This window comes from Danaus plexippus, chromosome 28, assembly GCF_018135715.1.
Source record: "Danaus plexippus chromosome 28, MEX_DaPlex, whole genome shotgun sequence".
NCBI lineage: Eukaryota > Metazoa > Arthropoda > Insecta > Lepidoptera > Nymphalidae > Danaus > Danaus plexippus.
In genome coordinates, this window is record NC_083556.1 from 2,192,751 (window position 1) to 2,218,717 (window position 25,967).

At 31.5% G+C, this 25,967-nt stretch overlaps 1 protein-coding gene and 1 long non-coding RNA gene across 5 annotated transcripts; one reads left to right on the forward strand and one right to left on the reverse strand.

The window, feature by feature from the left end:
* Nucleotides 1-316: 316 nt before the first annotated feature.
* LOC116776138 (phosphatidylinositol 4-phosphate 5-kinase type-1 beta-like) lies at nucleotides 317-25,871 on the forward strand. 4 transcript variants are annotated; one of them, XM_061525196.1, is made up of 15 exons: nucleotides 317-594; nucleotides 704-747; nucleotides 5,105-5,243; nucleotides 15,341-15,552; nucleotides 16,059-16,223; nucleotides 17,008-17,160; nucleotides 17,469-17,621; nucleotides 18,031-18,164; nucleotides 19,024-19,071; nucleotides 20,572-20,664; nucleotides 20,930-21,062; nucleotides 21,511-21,598; nucleotides 22,208-22,270; nucleotides 23,612-23,686; nucleotides 24,049-25,871. In XM_061525196.1, the coding sequence occupies exons 1-15, from the start codon at nucleotides 504-506 to the stop codon at nucleotides 25,170-25,172; spliced, it is 2,715 nt and encodes a 904-aa protein (XP_061381180.1). In that variant the 5' UTR covers nucleotides 317-503; the 3' UTR covers nucleotides 25,173-25,871. The 4 variants fall into 4 exon arrangements, with proteins under 4 accessions (XP_061381180.1, XP_061381182.1, XP_061381181.1 ...); XM_061525198.1 differs by lacking the exon at nucleotides 22,208-22,270; XM_061525197.1 differs by lacking the exon at nucleotides 19,024-19,071.
* On the reverse strand, nucleotides 4,807-6,132 carry LOC133319755 (uncharacterized). Its single transcript, XR_009753267.1, has 3 exons — nucleotides 5,959-6,132; nucleotides 5,484-5,534; nucleotides 4,807-4,932 (listed from the first exon to the last, which is right to left on the reverse strand). It is a non-coding gene; the product is annotated as an uncharacterized LOC133319755 (long non-coding RNA).
* Nucleotides 25,872-25,967: the final 96 nt, after the last annotated feature.

Genomic DNA, 25,967 nt, shown 5'->3' on the forward strand with positions numbered 1-25,967 from the left:
AAAATCATGTCATTTATCTATACATACGTCTTTATATGTTTATAGCATTAATACTATTTTAAATATTATCATAGTAAGTTTGATGGTTTCTAATTATAATATATAATAATAAGGAAATAATGTTTTTCGTTAACATATTAATTAATGGATAAAATCAATAGACATTTTAATACTAATTAGATACTTAGCTTATGAGTTGCGCATAACATAAGAAGATACTTTAAACGTACCAACTTATAATAAATCCAGAAATATTGACAACTTAATTTATTAATGAATTTATTTCGTAATAATTTTTTAACTGGTAACTCAGTTACTATAAGCGGTCGTGTCAGATGGATGCTTTGGGCGAGCATTTTCGCGTAAATTAATTGATTTCTTCTAATTAAATTATTGTGAATCATTGTGGTAGCTATTAAAATGTAAAGTGAGCCATGATAATAAATATTGAACTGATACACAGGAAAGTGACTTCCAAATAGGGGTGTAACTAAAAAACAAAAATGGCCTCAGGTGATAATGATCATATAGAAATAATGGATAGTTCTGTGTTAAAGAAGTTGGATACAACGCATTCAGGATCAGAGGATGATGGTAGGATAAATAACAATTATATATAACATAACAATTATTTTAATGTTAAACTCATTATATACCACGACCCTGATTTATCGTGTATTTTATTGAATTTTCGTATTTCCAGATCGCGATAGGGCTTCTATAGCTGAGAAAAATGCACCGTACGATGTAAGTGACCCAATAATTATATACATATGTGTTTTCATTCAATTTTCACGTTTTCTGTGGTGGAGAAAGTATGTCTTAATTCAATAGCATTGTCCAATATACAATGCAATTTGCTGTCACCTGTTTTAAAAACTCATCATCTAATTATGTGTGAGTCATAACAAACATTAATTGGATATCAGGAAATTATTAACATAATTTATACAAGCTTATATTGAAAGAGCAGATAATATATATATAGAAATCACAATTTCAAGTTGTATGTTAACAAAAACTATCTAGAGCTACAGCATATTAATGATGTGGTGATAAAAATTTGCATGTTTTTATTTCATGCAAAAATATCTTAAGTAACATGTTAATATAATTAAGTCCACATATAAATATGATTTTTGTAATACTTTTTAAATACGCTCTCTGAGTTTGGCTGTTTGTGTTATTTTTTTTTAAATGTTCAGAGTAAATGATTGAGTCTCTATTCAACCATGATGATTATTTTATGCACTGAATGATAATTATGTGAGGACATACTTGTAACGTATATCTCATAAGTTAGCTGTCAGTTATAAATGTATGATTTTAATGTAATATTTTATATATAGAAAAAGGGAAAAATAATAATATTGATACATATATATACATACATATATACACACACATTTATATATATATATATATATATATATATAAATTTCTCCTAATTTTTCAACCTTTAATATTACAAAATAAAATTTTTCATGACTATTAAATAGTTAAGTAATTTAATACTGTTGAATAATTGTATTAATTTTGATAACATCTAAAATGTATGTATGTTATTTTGTTTCTTTGGGTGTGATAATGCTTAAAGTGAGAGAGAGACAGAGACAGTGTAGGGTGCACTGTCTCTCTCACTCGCACACTTACAAACTATTCAATATAAAATGCATTATGTTAAGTGTAATCTTTTATTATAGTGATATGGAAGGGAGTAGATATTTTACTGCTACAAACAGTTTTCATTATACAGAGAGTAGAAAAATATATAATATTAATTTTGTAATAAACTTAATAAGGGAAAAAATTATGTAACAATGTTATAATGTATTAGTTTTTTGTTATCTCATTTGCATCCTGAGTTAGTGGATTTTTTTATGTTAAATAAATACTAATAGTATTGAATTCTACAAAGCTTGTTCAGTGCTTGATTGCGGCTTACATTCTCTTGTACCCCATCACCGTTTTTCTAATTTTTGTTTACTGAATCAAGAATTTGTTCATCGGTAAACGATGTTACCTAATGTATAAAACTAGGTTCTTATCAACTTGAACGTACAGTTCAAAATTTTCAGTAAGACTTTGTTTCAAGTTAAACTGTCCCGTACATTCAGTTGACGGCAGGTCATCTTCATTTCTGATCCTGTCACCATTAGAACCGGCATCAGGCTATGCATCCCAAAAAGAGTAGGTACTGTCGTCCAGATGTTGGATATAAAATTAACTGCAAATATATATAGACGGACGGCGGTTGGTACAAATTTTCATGAGACTCATCATTTTTCACTCAATCAATGGTACATCCAATTCTTCATCGAAGAATTAACTTCCCATACACACAGATTTTTTTGCTTTATATGCAAGTGCATATATAAGTTTTGCTTTATATGCAAGTGCATATATAAGTGCAATACAAGTGTATTATATGTTCGATAAATTCAAAAATTTTTCTTTTTTCTATCACTATAGCTTTAAATTATCCGCCAGTCTTATTATCAGCTGCGCTCACTAGGACATTCTCTTTGAAGAGTTTGTCTATAAAACCTTTTAAATAACATTTTCATCCAACTTTGATGTAGAAGATCGTCCTTCATCGGCATTAAAAATATAGTAATAATGTCTAAATAATGTATTGCTCGGTTATTAAGAATGGTTGCTGGGATGTAAAGTAATTGGATATCATAAACATAGGAAAATCAAAGTTTTAAAGACATCACATAACAACTGGCTTCATGAAATCCATACTATAAATTATGAATGTAATAAAAAAGATATTATGTACATAATTTTAATTCACATACATTATAATGTGCTTAGTTTGATGAATGGCACGTTAATATGTTTATTATATATACATATATACGAAATTTTTCCTAATATAATTTTATATTATCTCGTATTTTATTTCTGTACATCATTATACATCTCAATGCAGATTATAACGTCATCTAACTCTGCGGTCTTGGAATTTAACACTTAAAGCTGATTTACACTATAGAGAAAGAAGTATGTATATATATATATATATATGTGATGATGCTAAATTGTATTTTACTATATATGTATGTATATTTTATTAGTAAATTATGTAAATTATAAATTATTACTAGTAAATGTTTTAACTTACACCGTGAATAATATTGTTTTTGTATCTTATTTATATATATATCACAGCATCCCAACCTCAAACTGTTGAATTCAATCAATGCATGTTTGTCTTATGTTACATAACACAAGAATATGCTAAACTTTGCAATACCTCTTTAATCATTGATAAGTGATAAGGTATACATAGATTATATATATGAGAAAACACTACATACATTAAATAATTTTGATTGTTATTTATGTTATAATAAATATGATATAGTATTTTATAAGTTTGTGTGTATGTTGGTATTTATGTGTGTGTGTGTGTGTGTGTGTGTGTGTAAATGTACATGTGTGTTATTTTATTGCTTTAAAAAGCATCACTCATTTGCCTATTAAATATTTAGCACAAAACTAGATTAAATAATTATAACTTTCACTTAATATATCATATGATATCTCTTTATTATTAATTCAGATCTCTTTTTGCTCTTTAATTTCACTACTCGTTGAGAGTTTTTAAATACACTTTCTATATTATATAGATTATCTGTTTTCCTGCTATCAAGATTGGCCGTTTTATATATATATATAAATCAAATACACAAAAGTGTGACAGAAGGCATTGGTGTTGTCTATTCTGCTTTTAATTAATATAAATTTTTTATTAAAACCTTCATGATGATAGAATTCTATATTAGAAACATACACATTCATTCATTTTATTTCTCATACCGTACATATAAAATAAATGCATTTAAGTTTAATAATTACAATATAATCGTAAATCTCGGATTGCAATCTTTACATTGCAAAAAATCAGTGACTATAAAACAATAGGATGTAGCGTTTATATGTTGTGTTAAAAGAGATTCATTAGATGAGATTGAATCAACAATCACGATTTCATAACGTAACTAGGAGCCGAGTAACAATTTTATAATATATGAAACCTCATTACAACGGCTTCACACGCTCGGATTTATGTGAGACTTGATAAAAAAAAAAATAACTGTGAGTACAAAGGAGATTTTAATTGACATAATTAAAAAAATTTTTTTTTTTTTGGTATAGTTTGTGTGTGTTATGCCAACTATTTATTCACAGTTTTTCTCAGCTTCCGTAATGAGGTTGTTCGGCGGCAATAGTACAATAAAGATGCTCCGTTCAATTATATTAATATATTTACCATGATTACATATGGCATTTATAAATCATTCTTAACATTCAAACAGAGAATTATAAAAATGGCTTCATTGCAAATATGATATTGATGCTACAGTAAATACGAATGTCTGTCTGTTTGTTACATATTTATATCTGAACAGCTGAACTGATTTTAATGCAAAAGGTAGTTATGAAAGTGTTTAGGAGGACAGGGAGTAACATGAAATTATGACTATTTAATAATAATTACCCAGACGGAATCGCAGGCGAACGTTAGACGTGATTTATATAGTTTTTATAGATTATTACATTAAAATATGTCTTATTTAACATAAATAAAATACTTATGTGATGTATGAATAAAATTTATATGTACGTCTTTTTTGTAAACACAAAACTTCTAAACTAATTCCTATACAACCGTACGGATTTTATTAATAAACTGATATTTTTATATAAATAATACAAAAATGGCAACGAAATATAAACATATGAAAGTATTAAAAATCATCTCTACATGTTTATACATACGAAAGACAGCCTGGCTGGCGGCCAGTCTCCGTAGATGATGCTGTCGTCTCCTCCATGAGTCGTTCATGAATCTTGGATGCCCATTATCTTTTATGGACTTGGGATGCATGAGGACGCGGTGTATGGAGTTATTGTAGTAACCTAATAAATTGTATTAATGTATCGTGTTTGCTTACTTAATTATGTTTTTGTATTACTAATGTTTATAAAATGGGATTAAATCAAGAACCAAAGTCAGTTTCATATAAATCAATGTCCATATATATAATTAAATATATTTCACATATATATTGATATATATATTTTTCTACAGCCAGCTGTTGGTCCCTCGGGGGCTATCAGCAAAGTGCACAAATCGGATCGGAAGATTGGTCACCGTCGTGTCGGCGAGGGCGGCGAGATCACTTACAAGAAGATACAGTCCTCGCAGATCATGGGATCTATACAGCTTGGTGAGTGTAAGGTTTGGTTAGGTTAGCTGTTAGGTTAGGTAAGTTGTTAGGTTAGGTTAGCTGATAGGTTAGATTTCCCAGATAAAAATTTAAGAGAGAGTGAGCTATTTTATTAATAGCCAACGAGGAAGGTTTTCAATTTCCCTTTTGAGAAGCAAGTTTAATGAATAAAGCAGAGGTTAATTTGATGTCCAAACTCTATAATTATATTCGTACTTTTTGTTACAATGAGTTACTTACCTTATTTATATATGTGCGGAGCAAACCACGGAACCACGGAACGATAACCGCCTAAAATTTAAATTTTGATAATGTTTATTATCAATAACTTTCTAAACAAATTAAATGAAGACCATTGAGTTTCAGTTGAAAATTTATACTATATATTTTCTAATGTAATAACTAAATTATATATTATAAATTATTATACAATTTTTATTGTCTTTATCATTAATTGAAACTCTACATATATATATATATATCAGTTGATAATGAAGACACGCGAACTATGTTCTGTTAGTGCAGAATTCCCTTCATAATCAATTTCTATGACAAGAACACGCTTTGACAGCACCATTCATAATACTATCAAAACTTTAAAGCCGAAACAATCGTCACAGTAATGTCCAATACATTCTGACACGTGATCAAAAATTTATTGCATTGGGGGGGTCTTATAATGTTCAAATTACATGTCAGTATAAATGATTATTACATATTAATATATGTCGGAGTAGGGTCCCAGCCATGGTTTTTAATAAAGAGTGACGTCAGCATAACTGACGTCACCGATGACTTTATTCTTGACTGTCGCCAGGCTCTGAGGTATTTAAGGTAACCGCATAGACGGTTTGACGTATCCCCTACTTCGAAGAGGTCCGCACCCTGCAAGGGCTCGAGCGAGACTTCCCGTAATCTGTACTCTCGCCACTATTTATACCAACGCAGGCGGTTATGCGGGTGACAACTCATAATTTCAACTACCCTCAATTATTGATTATTCAAATAAAAGGAATTGCGCCGATGTATATTATATTATATATTAAGGTTTTATGATATTAAAAATACTCGCGTTATTAACGCATATTACACGTATATTTCTATGTATTTATGTTGTAATTAATTTTAATGCTCTGCTTGCTTATGCTCAATCAGGTTTATAGTGGGACATGATGTATGTATGTATGTGTGTATGTTCGTTTGTCACTGTCATCAAAACAACTGGAATAATGATAGCGACAAGTATCAGAATAGGAAATAAAAATTATATGGCTAACCACGAAATATTCAGTGACCATTATTTGAACTGATATTAAAGCGACAAATAATATGTCGTTTTAATTAAGATAAGCGCTGACCCATGAATACGCTTGTTGCAGCTTTTTTTTAATGCTATATTCAGTATACGCGTACGTAATATATGCATACTAGCTTTGCCCACGGTTTCGTCTGCGTGTAATGAACTTACCTTTTACTGTAATCAATGTGTGAATGTGCGTGTGTATGCGTGCGTGTGTATCTGTGTCCGTCTGTGACATGACAGCTCCCAAACGTAGCAATTTTGATTTTGATGCGATTATATTCATGTGAGAGCTATTTTCCTTCCGGTAGTTTTTAGCTGTTTCATTAATTCGATCAAGCACTATAAAAGTATTTAATGTTTTCCAGAATGATGGAAGGCATTTTTGAGCTAAGATTACTATCTAAAACGCCTCCAGTGTTACATTATAATTATTCGATGACAAGTAATTCCTAAATTATTAATTTTTTTTTTATATGATTAAGTTGGTATTACTGAAGAATTAAATATATTTCTAAAATAAAATTAACCTAAGTTGGTACTAGCTACATGCAATTTTAAGTCTCGTCAGGATAGGTCCAGCCATTTTAGAAATTACGCTGAACTGACAGACAATACACACACACATATATATATATATATATATATATATATATACAACTTCTTCTCAGCCAGTTTTTATCACCTCGTCGTTATGACACCAGACCGTCATAATTACTCCGGGACCTCTCACGGCTGTTGCGTCTTCGCTAATTGCAGACTATTTACAGCGGTCCCCATTTCGTTCATTTTTCTTCTGTCCCAATCATCGTACATTTCGTTATTTACCTGTAAATGTATATTCACGTCTTTTTTTATTCGATTTAAAAAAAACTCCAACGTATATACATTAATGGTCTCGCGACACGTCTGTCAATTAAACATGAAGGAAGAAATAATTACCATTAATCATTATTAGTATGTATCATAATTTAAACTGTTTAGCGGCCACGCGTAGTTCGGAGTACTTGTGTACGTCATTGATGACGTAATTAAGTCTCCCGCCAGCTCTGCGACGTCATCAATCATCAAAGTAATTAGTGTCCGCTTAAGCCTGGCCTACACTACACAGTCTATTTATTTACAGTAATAATAAATTCATTATTATTTAAGATCAGTTCATTCACTCCCATTCTGTGGCTTAGATATTTATTCAATAAGTATTTACGTCTAAGGACAAAACTATTTTATTTGCGTCTTTGGAATTATATGTTTTTGATTTTTTTTATATAGCATTCACAGGCCTAATACATTATAAGGTTTGTGTCAAAACACACACACACTTTATATTTTTATATATACATACATACTTATTTTTCTATAGTGTAAATCAGCTTTAAGTGTTAAATTCCAAGCCAAATACTATTATTATGCCATCGATTTTTTTTCTTTTGGCATGACCATATATTTTTTTTATTCTATTTTCAGATAGCGAATAGCAATGAACTTATATGTGATTGTTTTTTGTATTATTTATTATTTTATTTTTATATCTTAATAATATATATATATATATATATAATATACATTATAATGTTTAAATACGAAATACTCTTAATATTTTGCGACAAAAATGTGATCATTACGCTTACCACGAAATCGCTTGTCACAATACGAGTACACAGTAAACGTCAACGGTTTCGTCATTTCAATCCCGTCACATTATAGTATTAACGTACGTCATTGAATGAGAAACGTTAAACGGTTCGTACGCAGCGACGATGCATATTTGTGTTAAGCGTAGTAATTGACAGTTGCAAAATATTTGTTTACGTTTAAAAAAAAAAATATTCATTATCACGTAACAGCTGCGCCTGCGCCGCATGCTCAGGCCTACGTACCATCAATAGTTGCAATGACGCATGAAATAAAATTGTCCCACGGTCTACATGTATTGCATTCGTTTATGTTAATATATTTGCAATTGATGCATAGCTATTTTAACCGACATGAAAAAAAGTAGGTAGTGTCATATTCAATCTGAATTTTTTTTTTGTTAGAAGATATAAATAATTTTTTTCTAAGGATTTTGAATTTTCTTTAATGTATGTAATTTGTACAACTCCTTCAGAAATTTATAGTATATATTTTAGAGAAATCGTTTATCTGTTTAGTCATAACTTATAAGATAATTTCAGGTTTTATTTACGTAACAAATAATGTAGAAATTATCTTCTAGAAATTATTGTTATTACTCTAGTTTTCACTTTATTTTAACTATATAATGGAATGGATTTTATCAAAATCGTTATATCAATTAGGGTATAAACGGTAAGAAATTATGAGATATATTAAATTTAAAATCAATATTCTCAGCGTCCTTTAAGTCGTTAATTTTGTTCACTGTCTATTAAGAATTATGGCGTTTTGCTATAATATAAAAGAAATGTACAAAGTGACCTCGTTTTGTTTTTTTTTTGCATCAATGACATTCAACTCGTGCGTGATCACAACTTGATGAATGCTTCCTGATGTCGGGTTGAATGTGTTGTCTGAGGTTTCATTTTATTTGAAGGGAATTTCCTTTAAAAGCACTTACTCATACTGGTGAAGCTGTATGGAAAAGTATTAATTATGTCTGAACTGTAAAGGTCAAAGTCAAAGTGTGTTTGATCAAAACCAGCCCTTTCCAAAGTGTGCGACAGCGCTTCCTTGTGGGGTATAGGCCTGGGGGTAAGAGACAGGGAAAAGAATACGACCTTTTTGTAGAGGCCTGGGGGATGATTTGTAATTTCATTTAACTAGGATAGGTTATAGTGGTTTTTCATTCGGTGAAAAAATTGATGCGCTAAAAAATAATTTATTCTTGAAGTGGGTAGTAAAAAAATAAGTTTGGGAAACACTGATCTAATCACATTTGGACTACGAGACTTCAGCCTTACAAAACCGTCTCGATTTCTCAATATTATTTAATATTATTGTCTTACTTGTGATGTTGCCTTGCAGATATAACTATCAAGTGATGCTAATTTCTCTGTATACCCTCATTTTAAGTATACATTTTTTTTATATGTACTCGTTAACTAAATATGTTGTGTTCAATAAAATATATCATTGTCGCCAGAGGTCTGAAAGATACACAGTACGTACAACAGTATTAATAATTATCATACATATACTAACGAACGAACAAACATAATTTTATCGTATACCCTATCATATAAACTATATAGTATGTAATACAGACAAACCTAAAGATATTATACTAGCTTATGCCCGCGACTCCGCACGCGTGGACATCAGAATTTTTCTCTGCTATTATGGTCAATGAACCCGAACTGCATTTCATGCTTCCACCCGTGTAGCTTTGGATCGGAATCGGGATAAAAGGTAGCTTTTGTCTATCTCCAGGGTTCCATCTATCTCTACACCAAAATTCATCAAAATCGGTTCAGTGGTTTAGGCGTGAAAAGGTAGCAGACACACAGAGTTACTTTCGCATTTATATTATTAGTAAGGATTTTTATAAATTTAATCACATCATTATCATTAAATCATGATGGTCTTTATGTTTGTTGACGAGTTGGTTTTGTGGAATATTAATAGTTTTAATATAACGAGTATCGTTAAGATCCTATATAAAAAGACAGTGATCGCCGGGATACGGTGATTAGTTTTTTGGGAGGCTCTGACGGCTTAGAGTGGTGCGATGAAAGAATTGCATCAGTGAACAACTATATATATATCAAAACAGTGAACGAAATTGTTTCCATATATCCACTATAATAATAGGTCTCATAAAAACTGCGATATAGTATTATAAAATGGGATCCTTTTTGAAAAATATTTTAAATTTAGAACAATTCCTATGAAAAAGGTTGTATTAAGGACTAATGTTTATTTATTTTTTTCTCTGTAAACAAACTTAGACAGTTGCTGAGTGTGCTGTAGAGAAATGTGTCTTAAAATTTGATTCGAACTTTGAACTTTAAGATAACATTCTTGTAATGTGTACGTTCGATTGAAATTTAACACGGTCACAAGATATAATACAGTGTACAAAAAATTCTAAATATTTTTGATCATTTATATATGTATATGCATGTGCATATGCATGGATGTATGTTAGTTGCGCTGATGAAAACTGATACTTTACAGCAATTTAGCGGATATTTTAGAAAATATAATGTCTAATAATTATAGTGTAATTCTATATAGTTTCCTGTCGTATTCGGATGGTGATATGTACATATTCTGTATGAAGTCCCGTGTCACAGGCGATAGATGGCGCTGGATGGTCATATTATGCTTTTATCTCCGGAAAATAATTTTCGAGCGTCCTCGTCGAATGTCGCGGTCAAAAGTTAGGTTATAGTTATATGTGTTTTACTAGTACGAAATTGTATTCTTTACCTACCCTCCGAATATTAGGACACCAATCCATTATGTTATTATGGTATTAGAAATAATGTTAGTACTGAACTAAAAGCGATCGATTTTCGTGATACTTCATAGTGATATAGATTATTTAGCAGAATATGAAACAAGTTATAATTTCATACTTTGAGTCAATTTAATTCTGTATGATGTCTTATGGTACCTATTGTTATTTTTTAACATTTAATCCCGAACTCGGGACAGACGAAGCCGCAGGATGAAACTATTTTTCCTATATATATATTATGTAATCACTTGTAACAGTAACAGTAACAAACCTACATGCCATACAATTTAAAACACTCGTATCAAATATTTAAAATCTATTTTCGTCTGTCCTTGCTTTTAAGTGTGAAACGCTAAGCCGGCGGTTCAATAATACAACTCGTACATATAAAGCGACAATTTTATTCGATTTTCTTTTCGGGGTCAGGACGTATTGGAATCAGGTGATCCGTTGTAATAAATTCTCAAATAATTCACAACTGGCATGACAATGAAGAGACGAGACCTTCAGCATTCACCGTGCTGGTGCCGGGTCCATCGCTGGAGGAGGAGCTCCAACAGTGCCCGGGGCTCGCGACCCACTAAATACTAGTGTTATAAATGCGAATGTTTCCTTTGAAGGTGTATTGATGTTTGTTGTACTTCAACCAATAATCTACTAAACCGAATTTGATGAAAACTAACAGTGATGTAGCTGAGAGGTTTTAGTTTCGTTAGTTACAACTAATTGCTAAATTACCTGTAGCCTCCGATGGAACGCAATATAAATTTTTGTATCTATATAGTGATTCTTGTTAACGTCTCGAAGAACTCAATTTATTAGTTCACGCGAATGATATCGAGGCAAAAACTTAGTATGTAGTTACAGTTAAAGGTCAAAAAAAAAAATAATCTATGATTATCTTTAACGATTTTATAGATTAAGATGCTCTATATCGTTTTATTATTAAAACATATCGATACTAAACAATAATTAATTGATTATTTCAACTTCAATAGTAGAATACTGATGTCACGTACTTTATATAGCCTGTATTGAAATTTGAGTTCGTGCGATCGCGCCTTTTCTTTAAGAACGGATACAAAGTATCATATATATATATATATATATGGAATAATAAAATTATCATTTACACTATACATGCTGTACAGATTGATAAAATTACATCTTATTTACTTATTTGAACATATGTCAAAATGTATCAATACCACAGACTAATGAAATTACATTGAATAAAATTATTCATCTGCTTTTACTTAATCTGTGGTACAACGCGGAGAGTGAGAAGTTTGAGATGTTTTAATTGAATCAATGAATTAACTAGACAAGTTGTTTTATACGGTTTTGTATGGAAATATATTTATTTCTATACAAAAAAATATTTGTCATATGAATGCAATTCATTTGTAAATCTTTCATATAATTGATGTTTCGTTATGTCTTATAGTTTTAGACTTTTTAACTATTTTAATGGCCTTGAGGGATAAGGATCGAATAGGAAAGAGGCGGGTTATTAAAGTACTATATTTTGTGGGTTCGTTATTATACGAGTAAATGACAAAATCCCTGTAGGATAATTTAATTGTCAATCCCTAAGTCAGGACTGGAGATTTATGGCACAAAACCGTGGAGTAAACTCGGATCTATAATGCTATAGAGCTGCAGGGAATTTACTTGTTATAAAGATAGTGTTTTCAAAAAAATATACTCTTTTATTATAAGAAATATTGCCTGATAATGACGTCTAACACTACGCGTACGTCCATTTAAATAAAACTAAGATATCCGGACTTACGCGATCGCTCACGTTTGCTCCAAAGGAACCTAAACCTAGTATGTAGTTTTAAAATTATAAACACGCAGTATATACGAAAATATTACTTTTTTTTATATATTCGCATATTTTTTAACTATATGGCTATATGAAAAAAATTAATTACGAAACGCGGAACCCACGACCAGTCAGATATAAGAATAAAATAGTACTACGGAAGTTTTATGAATGGAAAAACCTTGGCACTGGCGTGTTCAATACGTAAGTTAAATTTAAATGAAACTAGTATTATTCGGATATACTACGTGGATTTTATTATTTAAAAACTACATAATCACGTGATCACGGTTGCTGCAAAGCAACCGAAACGTCAGGATTATGTGGTTTTTCAAAATAATAAAATCCGCGTAGTATATCTTAGATCTCATTACGTAAGTTAAATGTAGGTATATTACGAAAATATATATATTATTTAAAGTTCTTCATCTAACAGATATTTCGTTAAAGTTAATCTATTGACAATGACTTTACTGTTACTAATTAAATATATTATATATATATATAAAAAGAAATTCAAACTGTATATATAAAATCTAAAATTGGTCACCACCAGCGGGATTCAAACCTGAGACTTCTAGAATACAGTTACATAATCTTTGCCAGTTGAGCTGTCAACTAAAGTGCTTACATGTTTATGTATGTATGTATGCGTACTCTTTACTCCTAAATTTGATCATAACAATAAATAAAGGAGAGTTAATCATGTACATTTTTATATTACTCACAGTCATGACAACCTATATCCCCCATTGGGATACGCTTTCGATCGTTAATAATAATAATTAAACTTACCATAAGTTTTGATTATCAAAACTACATACGGACGGTTTTAAAGTATTTCATTCATAAATCTACGCATATCACGGTAACATTGGTTTATGTATTTAAGACAGGAAACGCTGTTTATGTAGTTTAACTGTTAAGACTTGTGGTAAGAGTTAAAGTGTACGAATAGATTAGATGTTGTTTTTTATTTACAGCACAAGTAACTACTTTATTTATTATTTATAATATAAAGAATATTATAAGATAAATTCAGTATTGATGTTAGCATGACACTTTAGATCCCTCTCGTGGAAGATGCTGATATAACCACAGACAGTAAGAGATAGGTATATGTGTTAGGAGTGCATGCATTTGCGGCCTGCTCGTCTAAAAATTTACTCTGCCAATCCTTTTGTACATTTATAAGTGGAACTAGATAATTTTAATTACATTTATATTAAATTAAAAGCTATAAAAAAAGTCGTGGTGGCCTGGAGTTTAAAAGGCCCACCTGTTATACGTGAGGGTGCGGGTTCGAAACCTGGCAAGAACCAATGTGATCTTTTCCGAATCATATGTACTTTTTAAGAGTATTTATACACCACTGACAAACGGTGAAGGAAAACGTCGTGAGGAAACCTGGTCTTATAATTTCAAATTATAAGATTGAAATCGCTAACCCGTCTTGAGCAAGCGTGATGATTAATGCTCTAACCTTCTCCAGGTGAGAAGAGTCCTTTGCTCAGCAGTGGGCTTCTGTAGGCTGATGATGATGACGATGAAAAGCTATAAGACATACGCGATACAATACGATAATTCGAGATCAGTTAAAAAAAAGTTTGGGTTATCTTAATATTATCATCCACGGATCCTATTTCTTAAATATACCTATAAGAATCCCATTCCGTGTATTTTAGGGCCATCCATCCACTTGATATCCATCTGCTGTTCGTAAAAATAATTTCACAGTTTCGACGCTATAACGTAAGTGTTGAACAAACATACGTTTATCTAAAACAGCTATGTGAACAAATAAATATGTTAATGAAACGAAGTCCTTGTATTTTTTTGTTGTAATTTACCTAATCTCATAGTTTTCGTAGATTTATCTATGAGAATAAATATTATTCTTATATGTAAGGTATTGGTACGTTCTTGTATTGTTGTCTTATTATTTACTACGGCTAAATATATAAATTTGAATGTATCTCACACTAGAACTAATAGCAATTCGGCTAGAATTTTTTGCCTTAATGAGTAACACACATACAAACATTCTGGGATATCAAAAAAATCAATTTGTAAGCTAACTTCTTAAATATAATAATTTTGATACATTTGATCCGTATATTTTAGCGTAAATTTTGTGAAAATATGTTAATTTGGAACTCAAAACAGACATTGAAATTTATTTATAAGGAAATATGGCATAGAATTGTTCGTCAGACGATACGAGACACAGTACTGACCGGTACATACATATTATAATATGAATTCTCATACAAGATAAGTGTTATAAAATGGCATTATACAAAAACTATTAAAACTATTTTTACCATTTTAACTTAGAAGAGATTAACTATTTAATCTAATTTTAAAACAAGCGTCCGTCCGTCCGTGTGTAGACAGTATATTGATAAGATGTAGCTAGTCGACTCCCTTATATACTTATTATAACACGTAATTTATGTACGTCTGTTTGTAATATTAAAATTTTAAAATTATAGTTTACTTATTTACCGAAATAATATATATGTATGTATATATGTCAAAAGGTATCCAACACGCGATCGGTGGTCTAGCCTCCAAGCCAGAGCGTGACCTGTTGATGCAGGACTTCATGACGGTGGAGACTACAAATTTCCCGTCCGAGGGTTCGAACCACACCCCAGCACACCACTACTCCGAGTTCAAATTCAAGACCTACGCGCCCATAGCCTTCAGATACTTCAGAGATCTGTTCGGCATACAGCCGGACGATTTCCTTGTAAGTTTATAAATTATATTGGTCATTAAAATATATGTTTGCTATATTATTATTATTATTTTATTTCACATAAGATTTTCTCTATCATATAAATTTTGTTTTTCATTCAACGCGTCTAGGATATTTAAGATAATGTACATTATAGCTCAATATATAGAGTTAGAGTATTAACAGCAGAATTTTTTCATTAATACTCAAATAAACTTACCTCCTGCCACAAGTAATAGTCTCACAATAGTTGGTTTGTATTCCATATAAAATATAAAACAAATCTATACAATAATCACAATGAAATATCAGATTAAGATAAGATTGAAATTTAGAATCCTCAACGGAAATTCCTCGTACACATACGAGGATTTAGTTCAGAAATTCAACGGTTCTAAGATTTCAACGTATTTTCAACGACCATAGCTAAGTTATAATAATATTTTTTTTATTATTTTTTTTACCAATATCATAAACAAAAGTCACAAATTGTTTTTAAAATACCCCATCCCCACCAGATGTCAATGTGTAGTGCACCATTACGTGAACTTAGCAATCCGGGAGCCTCCGGCAGCATCTTTTATCTGACGAACGACGATGAGTTCATCATCAAGACGGTACAGCACAAGGAGGGCGAGTTCCTCCAGAAACTACTCCCTGGATATTACTTGAATCTCGATCAGGTGCGTGTTGGCTTGACAATTTTTCAGAGCACAGCAGCCCCACGGGTATGTGGCAAGTTTAAAGTAAGTCAATCCTTACAATACTTAAGTACACCTGGAGGAGATGATAACTTTTTTGTAAAACATTTTATTAAATGATAATGTAGCTTCTGGGGTTAGCCGCGATGGCTTAGTCGGAAAAGCGAGTGGAATTTGATATCTTAGAGTTCACAAGTTCGAATCCTGCTCGCGTCGTAATATTTAATACAATTTGATTTATGTTTCTCATAAAGGAAACTATTAATTACTTCGATTCTGTCTCTTCGATGTTTGTTAAAGTCGGAATGAATTAATATAAATATATATATATATATGTATATATATTTTATTTCCATTATATCATTAAAGATACATATATTAATATAATAATGGTCGTAAACAAGAAAAGTGTCATATCAGTTTTGAATTTCGATGTCGAAAAAAAATTTTAAAAATCGATTCATTTACTAATTTCCCTCTAAATTCTGTTTTTTTGTTATTTTACTGTACATTTTGATCTGATATTTAAAAATTTTATTAATATATATACAAAACGTGATAGGAAAAATTAAGTGTGTAGAATTTGTGGGTATCGTTTACCATACAGACTAGCGCGCAACAATATGTGTTTTCATAGTTTTCCACCCTAACTAACACTCAATGAAAGCTTCTTCGCAGAAAAAATTGTATTGGCTAATTAATAATAGTCTCTTAATATAAAATCTCAGATAGGATAATTTTATTACCAGTCACGTATGTCCCACAGAACCCGCGCACGTTGTTGCCAAAATTTTTCGGTCTGTATTGCTATCAGTGCAATAGTAAGAACGTGCGCCTGGTAGCTATGAACAACCTGCTCCCGTCGTCTGTGAAACTTCATCAGAAATACGATTTGAAGGGATCCACTTATAAGAGAAAGGTGAGCTTTGATTGGAAGTTTAAAAAATATTATTCATCCCGATATAGTCCTTTCTGTCCAGACGATTTCAGAGTCCTAAAATTATATTGGAAGTATGTAAAAAAAAATTATATAAAATTTATAGCATTCTCCATACGTTTCCAAAAAAATCCCTATCTTATATTACCAGGAAAATTAATAGTAATTCTATCTTATTATATACAAATTTTAATACATTGCTATCTAAAAAGAAGTCTTAAATATAACCAGCGAGTGTAATTTCGAGTGTAAGCGAAGATTCATAGACATACCTCAAAAATTTTCATCAGGCGAGTAAGACGGAGCGCCAGAAGAGCTCTCCGACGTACAAAGATCTGGACTTTATGGAACACCATACTGAGGGCATCTTCCTTGAGGCGGACACATACAGCGCTCTCATCAAGACTATGCAGCGAGACTGTAGAGTGCTGGAGAGTTTTAAGGTGATATACACATCACTAGTTCACAGACTATATTTTTACCTTATATGGCCCATAATACCATTAGCTATATATCCTCATTGTAGCTCATTAGAATATTTCAAACAGATTTTTAAAAGATGTATTGAAGATTGTGTTACCAATAAGGAATGTTTATGGACAATATAGGCCAATGTCTCGTCACTGGCTGCTGACATGATTTTTTCATTGGTCGGGACTTTGACAGCAACCCATGGTCCCAAAAAAAAAATCATGGAACCCAGATAAATTGTTAGTTTTTTTTTGTCACACTCGAACCGAATAAAACCCTCGCAAAGATTTCTATTAGTTGACATGTTCCTAATACGGTAATATTTTTTTTCGGTAGATAAATAAAAATATGAAATTATACATATATGATCAAAATTCACAGATAATGGATTACTCTCTACTTGTGGGTATCCACAATCTCGATGAAGCACAGAGAGAGAAAAGCGAGGCTAGACAGAGAGACTCTCAGAGTGACGATGAAGATTATAATAGGAAGAGTGGACTCAATAGGACCAGGTGAGGGGGTTGGGGAGGGAGGGGCATAGATGGGGGAGTGACAAGTTAGATAAGCCTTAAGGGTAAGCTTGGAAATGGACCTTAACTTTGATAAGTCTCTGAGATTGGCAGGACATCCAAGAAGTAGGTGTAGGGCTTGAAAAGAAGTCTAATTGTAATGTGGAAATGTGATTTGGTGATTTTGATTGCATATGTTCGAGAAGGTCATTAGGTTCTGGTGCATCGGTCATGTGAGAGAGTTTCTCTGGAGATATAACAAATGGTACCGGTTCTAGGGAACCAACTAGGAGGTAGGTTTAGTGTTGGCTGTAGAGAGTTTGGAAGGAGGGGGGGGGGTTCCAAAGTATCGAGATTGGATTTTATATTAAGTAAGGGCAACAAAAAATATTTCTTTAAAATAGACTAGATTCGTTAACAAAGAAAAAATTTAAATTAAAATGTTGTCCTAGGTATTGTTAAATTTTTATTTACATTTACGAACATTTTCTTTGATTAAAAATATATATATATATATAATTTTTATAAAAATAATTGTAATATATGTACATATATGTGACTGATTTCTGTGTCCCGAAACGGCTCGAGATTTTTAGTATTAAATTTATTTTTTTTTAATAATTTAATTTTTTTTTTTATAGCAAAATGTTATCAATACTGATAACTTATTTCACTTAATTATAATATTTATACAACCAAAAAATTTTTTATAGCTGTAAATAAGAGATCACGATTGAAAAATTAAGACATTATTATTTTTTTCATATTAATTAATATATTATGGTTTTTGTATGAATTGTAATAGATTATTTGTAAATATATATTATATTCCATAGGGTGAAGGATATTTTGAAATTTTCAGATCAGAGCAAACCAAAGAGGATTTTAAGACACAAGTCAAACGGACACAGTATGGAATTTCTTTTTTTTTTTTTAATTTTCTTTGTGTACACGTCCCACTAGCATTAATATAACAAACTTATGAATGTCTGTCCGTCTGTATCCTTCTAACTACTAAAACTACTAAGCATGTGACGAGTGTCATAGCAATAATATAGCGTATACTAACAGTTATATATATATAGGCTATATGGCATGTTAGTGATTAACATATATTATATGCACGGTATTTTATGTACTTTTAAGAAAATATATTTTCTATGATAAAGAGAAAATCCCTCCTAGCAAAGAGACGATCAAGCATGCTGTATTATTTGATAAGATGGAAAGACTTATGACCGTCTTGTGTATGTGGACACACACATAGACTAAATATATACATATATGTAAATATTTGGTCTATGTGTGTGTGTGTTTGTGTGTGTGTGCAAAATTATGTTACATTAATTATTTAATGTTATTAAAATAGTTGTAAGTTTTATATTAGTTACAGACGTGACATTATATTAAGGATCCAGAGTTATATTTATATATATTAAATATTTTTCATGTTATTTTTTTTTACAGTAAATATGCATACTTTTTAATATTTAGAGTATGTTTTAGCGAACAAGATAGTACTATGAGCGTACAATCAGACAAACTTTTGTGTGTATACACACACTATTGAACATTACACACACATATATATACATAATTAGAAATTTACATTAATTTTCAAATAACATTATTACAATATATAAATTTTACATCATTACCAATACCACTATCGCTCATCTTATATATATATATATATATATATATATATATATACATTATCTTATTATCTTATATTATCATTATCTTATAATGTAAAATATATCACAGAGAGCCAAATGAACAAAATTATCCAAAATCCTTGACACACCCTGTAAGGGCTATAAATTTTAAAAAGAATTTTTTTTTAAATGGCTCGAGACAAAGTCTTGTTATAATGTATTATATGAATAATTATGTATAAATACATTGTCATAGTGTTTGTGATACCATACAACATATTTTCCAATAATTTAGGCCGATAACACATGTCCGTTTAAAAACTAAATCGAAAAAGTTTCAGCAATTATACAGAAATAGCTTAAAAATATTAAGATATTTCATTGAAAACACATAATTATATATTATATACACATTATATATAAAAGATTCAGATATACATATATACAAACATATATATATATATATATATATTAATAGATCCTACAAATCTTAAAACTACCCTCAATACTATAAAATACTGAAATCACCTCAAAGACTTCACACTAGTATGAAAATACTACAAACATCAGCTAACATTGATAGTCACAACATAATCTTATATAGATCAAACGCATTTAAAACGATTTACAAGTAAATAACTTTATATTTAATGTCACAGTTATTATTGAACCACAACCTTCCCTTTGATAAATGCCGATGTCTTTGCTCTTTGTTGGATCGATTTCTGATAACGTTGTCTGCGTGTCTCCAGGTCGATAAATCGTCACCGGCTGGTGGCGCACTCCACCGCCATGGAGAGCATCCAGGCGGAGAGTGAACCCATAGACGAGGAGGAGGACGTGCCGTTAGTATATAATACATACATACATACATACATATACATACATAAATGCGCACGCACGCACACATATACATAAATATATATATATATATATATATATATACATACATACACATATACCTACTTAATACAATATTTCCAGTACAATCACACACCTAATAGAATTCATCCGTAACACCTACTGTAGACAACACTATCACAATATAAAAATACATATTAATATAAATTTATGTATCACATAATTGTTCATACGTCATATAATCCTCAGTCCTGGTGGCATACCAGCCAGGAACGCTCGTGGTGAAAGACTACTTCTGTTCCTCGGTATAATAGACATCCTGCAGTCCTACCGGCTCAGGAAGAAGTTGGAACACACATGGAAAAGCATGATACATGATGGGGTGAGTGTATATATATATATATGATTTGTTGAATATAAAAATCTTCATGAAATATGCTTTCAAGTTTATATAGAAATGAGGATATTAATATATTTTTTTACATACCTACATATATATGAACTATATCCTAGGTTCAGTAGATTGTATAGTGAGACGTACATCACGTCTCAATCTCACAGCAAATATATATATATATATATATATATATATATATATATATATATATATTTTACAATGAATACATTTATAAAACCTTTAAATAGAATTCTATTTTTAAATATTAAAAATATACATAAAAACTTCTTTTGTTTTTTTACTTTAATATATTAAAAAATATTTTTACCATAATAGGCTATTCAATATAAAAGTTTGTGTCATATTTAAAAGTTAAACTGTGGGTGAAGAGAAAAAAAATCTGTTTTGTATTGATTTCTACCCTCCCTTCCAGGATACTGTTTCGGTTCATCGGCCGAGCTTCTACGCTTCAAGATTTCTAGACTTCATGGGGAAGACAGTTTTCAAGAAGATACCTTCGTGTAAGTATATCATACAACCCATTATATATACAATAAATAATTAATTTATCAAGAGAATTGATATTTTTATACTATTTCTTCTAAATTAATATTTTTTCTATACAAAAGTCACTTTCAAAGTAACTGTCGATACATTCTGCTATATGCTATACTACTGCTCTGTCTAAATAAGACCCTTAGATAATTATAAATACTCACATATGTATTTCCAGTAACATAAATTTGTGTACCCCTACGTACTATGAACTAAAAGCATATTGAGATTAAGTTGCTCTAAATAATGAGAATATTTTTATTAACCGACCTTAATAATAAATGTATTTGGATTTAAAATTTTTCAGTTATTATCATATAGTTGTTTTAAGGTTACAATCCAAAACAATAACTTGTCATCTTTGATGTCGGTTAAATTTAACTTTATCAATAGTTTTAATCTCAACATGTTATGTCAACATCCTCCCAACTCATATTAATTCACATATCAGATTTGTCAAAGAAATATCATTTTTCATATTTTCGTAAGAAAAAAAAAATTGTTCAAAAATATTTTTTTTTTTGGGGTTTCTTTGGGTGTGGGAAATGAATACAAATAATGGTATTGTTGATCAGTGGACCTGCCGGAGATCAAAGGCAACCATCGCAAGTTCAGAACATTGGTCACCAGCTATATAGGTATTACATGTGTGTTGTAGTTGGCTCGGGTGTTGGTGGATTGGGCCAACATGGGCCAATGTTTATATACATATATAATATATATTTTAATTTTAGGCTTCGGTTGTACGGTAAATGGATTCTATGATATTATTCGGAATTTTTTTTTTTTTTCGGAAATTTTTTCGCTAGGAACCTACATTTTTCTGCCACCACCAACACCCGACACAGTTTTCTGTAGGCGTTCACTTTTGCTGGTGGATGTGATTTTGATTTTTGTTTTTCTTAACGATTCTATAATTTTCATTTGATTTTCGAATTGGGCATGTCTTTTATTTATTTTTCTGTTAAATTTCCGTATCGGTACTTTTTTTTCGCATGACTTTATATTTTTTATTTTGTTAGTTTTTTTTTTTTTTAAGTCGAGAGTCACGCACGTCCCCGTTGTCATGTTTGCCTTTTCTTTTTCTACGAGAATAATGTCTTTTCTTTCCTTTTCTTTCCAAACAATTGTCCGAAATTGGATTCTGGCGCGCGTCCTTGGAGGTTTGAGTAAGTCATCGGCATGTTTTATATCCTCCGTTGTCGTTTGTGGCGTCTCTGTGTTCCGAAATTGTTATAATCTGTGACCGATCAAAATAAAAAAAAAAAAATACTACGCCAACAAAGAGTTCGTCCGGATTATTTCTCTAGGGTCCTCGTAATATCATCGTCACGTTCAGTTTTAGCGAGCACATTTATTATGACAATTTCATGACGTAGTTTGAATATCCCCCTCCACTTTTCTTAGTTCCCGCGCTCCCTAGTTAGTTACCCTCTAGAGCCCGTGCATTCCATACATAGTTGTTATCTTCACGTTTTTGTCTGAACTTACTTATAATGTTAACATTGATTATTTTTTTCTTCGTAACGTTATATTTAATTTTTTTTCGTCTCGTGTTTACAATTTTTGATATAACTAAATAGGAATATTTTTTTCTAATCTCTCCTACACTAGGTATGGCATGATTTTCATAGATTTAAATTTTCGATATATGTATATATTTTTTTCTATTTTCTCGTTTCTTATTTTCACTCTATATAGCCGCTTGAAATGTCTTAAGTTTTGCGATTAGCAAAATTTTTTTTTTTTTTTCGTTTTAAAACACTTTTACAGAATTTTCATATTAAAAGTATTTTTGTGGTGTTTAATATTCTCTCTGTTAACTCTCCAGCATCAAATGAAAATTTTATTTATTGATATTGCTCAATAGATGTCTTCTTGACAGTTCCTCGAAAGTTATTAACTAAAAAAAAAACACCACAAGCATACTGTGACAGTGTAACAAATTAAATATATCGATAAAATTGTCGTCTCCACAGCCTTGAAACACTCACCATCGAAGAGGAAGAGCATCGCTAAGCCGTCACGAGCTCAGGAGGAAATCGACAACACAGGTAACGAATGACTCCGTAAATACCCCCCCCCCCCAAAATAAAGCATGACTTTTGCATGTCGGTGTAGATATAACACGTAGCGATCCCTTCCTAACATAGAATGCATATATATATATATTTTTTGTTTTAATTGTTTACATTTCAGTTTATTTATTCCGCCAACCCTTATCCCATATAGATCCTTATATATGTGATTGTTATATATTTATATATATGTGAGCAATGCAGGCGTTGTGATCTAATTTATCCGGTATCGCGTTTCTTCGGCACGTGGACGTCTTCGGAGGTCGGGTTCTGGGGTCGTAAATAAACTGAAATGTAGTTTAATGTTAAGATATAAAACACCCCGAATTTTTACGCAGGGGGGATCATCGGACGTCCTATTAAGGACTATAATCCTGAATACCTCAAGTCTAGACTGTCGCCGAGGTCGTCTATGAGATCTAGTCTGAGCGATTTCACTGATACGACTATATCTACCTGGAATCAGAGGCATCAGATACCGACTGAATACCCATCGGTGCTATCTGACAGACTGAAAGCCAGCGATAGACTGCCGTTCCCAAGACGTATAGACTTTGATTCCTCAAGGGAACCTGGTACTTCATACGCGGATAACGTGTACAGATCCTCCATCCAAGACAGGATGGAGTCGCTATCAGATCAGCTAACCAAAGTTCTGAGCACCGGCGCCGGCAGTTCACACATCAACGGCAGTCTAGCAGACAGCGGCATACAAACAGACAATACGTCGACGAGCGTACCGCAGATATATATAGAGGCGCACACGTTCACTCCCGCCGTGAAGATACTGAAAGACGCCGCAGTGGACACGAGGAACGAGGAGAACCTGCAGGACATACCGTTCATAGACGAAGACGAGCATAAGTGGAGGAGGCGGAACCTGGAGAAACATAAGTCCATGTCGAACATTCCAGAGAAGATAGACGAGGTCAGTCTAGAACATTCCAGCGAGCGACTATCCAGCAGTCTGAATCGAGCCAAGTCACCGACATTTGTCGAGAAGTTCAAGAAATTCTTCATGGATATTGGTCTGGTTAAAACTGAGAGCATCCCAGAGGGAGTTCACGCGGATAATACTGCGAATATGGCCAGCACGTTGCCCAAGAACCTGACAAGCTATAGAGCGAAAAGTGCTACACCGAATGTTAACGAGGCCAGAGAGACTTCGACCTTGCCGAAGGATATGAGGTTTAGGAAGGTGACGTCAGCGCAGACTGTCTACATCAAGCCAGACTCGCCATCACCGGTGATGAAGCTGGTGAAGGACGCCGAGGTCCAAATGAGTGATGATAAAAAGGAGCACGTCTCCGTAGTAAAGCTGAACGGTGACGAACACATTAAAGATTCTGATTCAGAGAGGTTCATCAAGGAGGTGGTCTACGTTAAGAGCTTAGAAAAGGCCGAGATATACTCCGGGAGAGACAGCGGCAGCACCATCATAGTGGTGCCGCCGGCTGATTGAGAACCACGGGCATATTACCGGCCAAAAATTACATGTAGCTTTGCTATGCAAATAACGTCTCTATTGTATAACAGCTAAAGTCCTGTTTGAGAATCCAAGTCTATTCAGCGACTCGCCCGCTTGTGCTCAATCTGTACTAGTGACTGATCGTATCGACGTATTTATTAGATTTTTTTTTTAAATTATTATATAATCATAATAAGAATCTCCCGGTCACAGCCAGTGCTAAGTATAGAAATTAAAAAAAAAATCAAAAATATTGACATAGCATTATCTTAGTCGTTCCAAGATTATGTATTACTAAGAAAATTTAGTCACAAGATGTATAATTTAATAAAAAAAATAATGTCTGTATCAAAAAAATTAGACTCGACTATATTAATTAATTACTGTGTATATATAAAATAAATATATATAGCCTTATATGAGGATTATTTAATATTTTTTTTTGCCCAAACTTTTCTTATGTTAATAACTAAGTATATAAGTATTAAGATGTACTTTGTTGTTTTAAACTTTTAGACTTATACCAGCTATAAATAAAAACTACAGGCCTGTTAATCTAAACATTGATTGTATATCCTCACAACTATTACGGATGATATGCTAGAAATATTTTATTTTAATTTAATTTAATATGTTGTATACATTATGTAAAATAATAAAAAAAAAAAAAAATAATACAAGTTTATACAAAAATCGTCTTTCATTTCTTTTCTTATACATCATATTTGCTGGAAACTGTTTCAAAATTATAATATACGTAATGTGAGGGTAATTTTAAAAATTGAATAT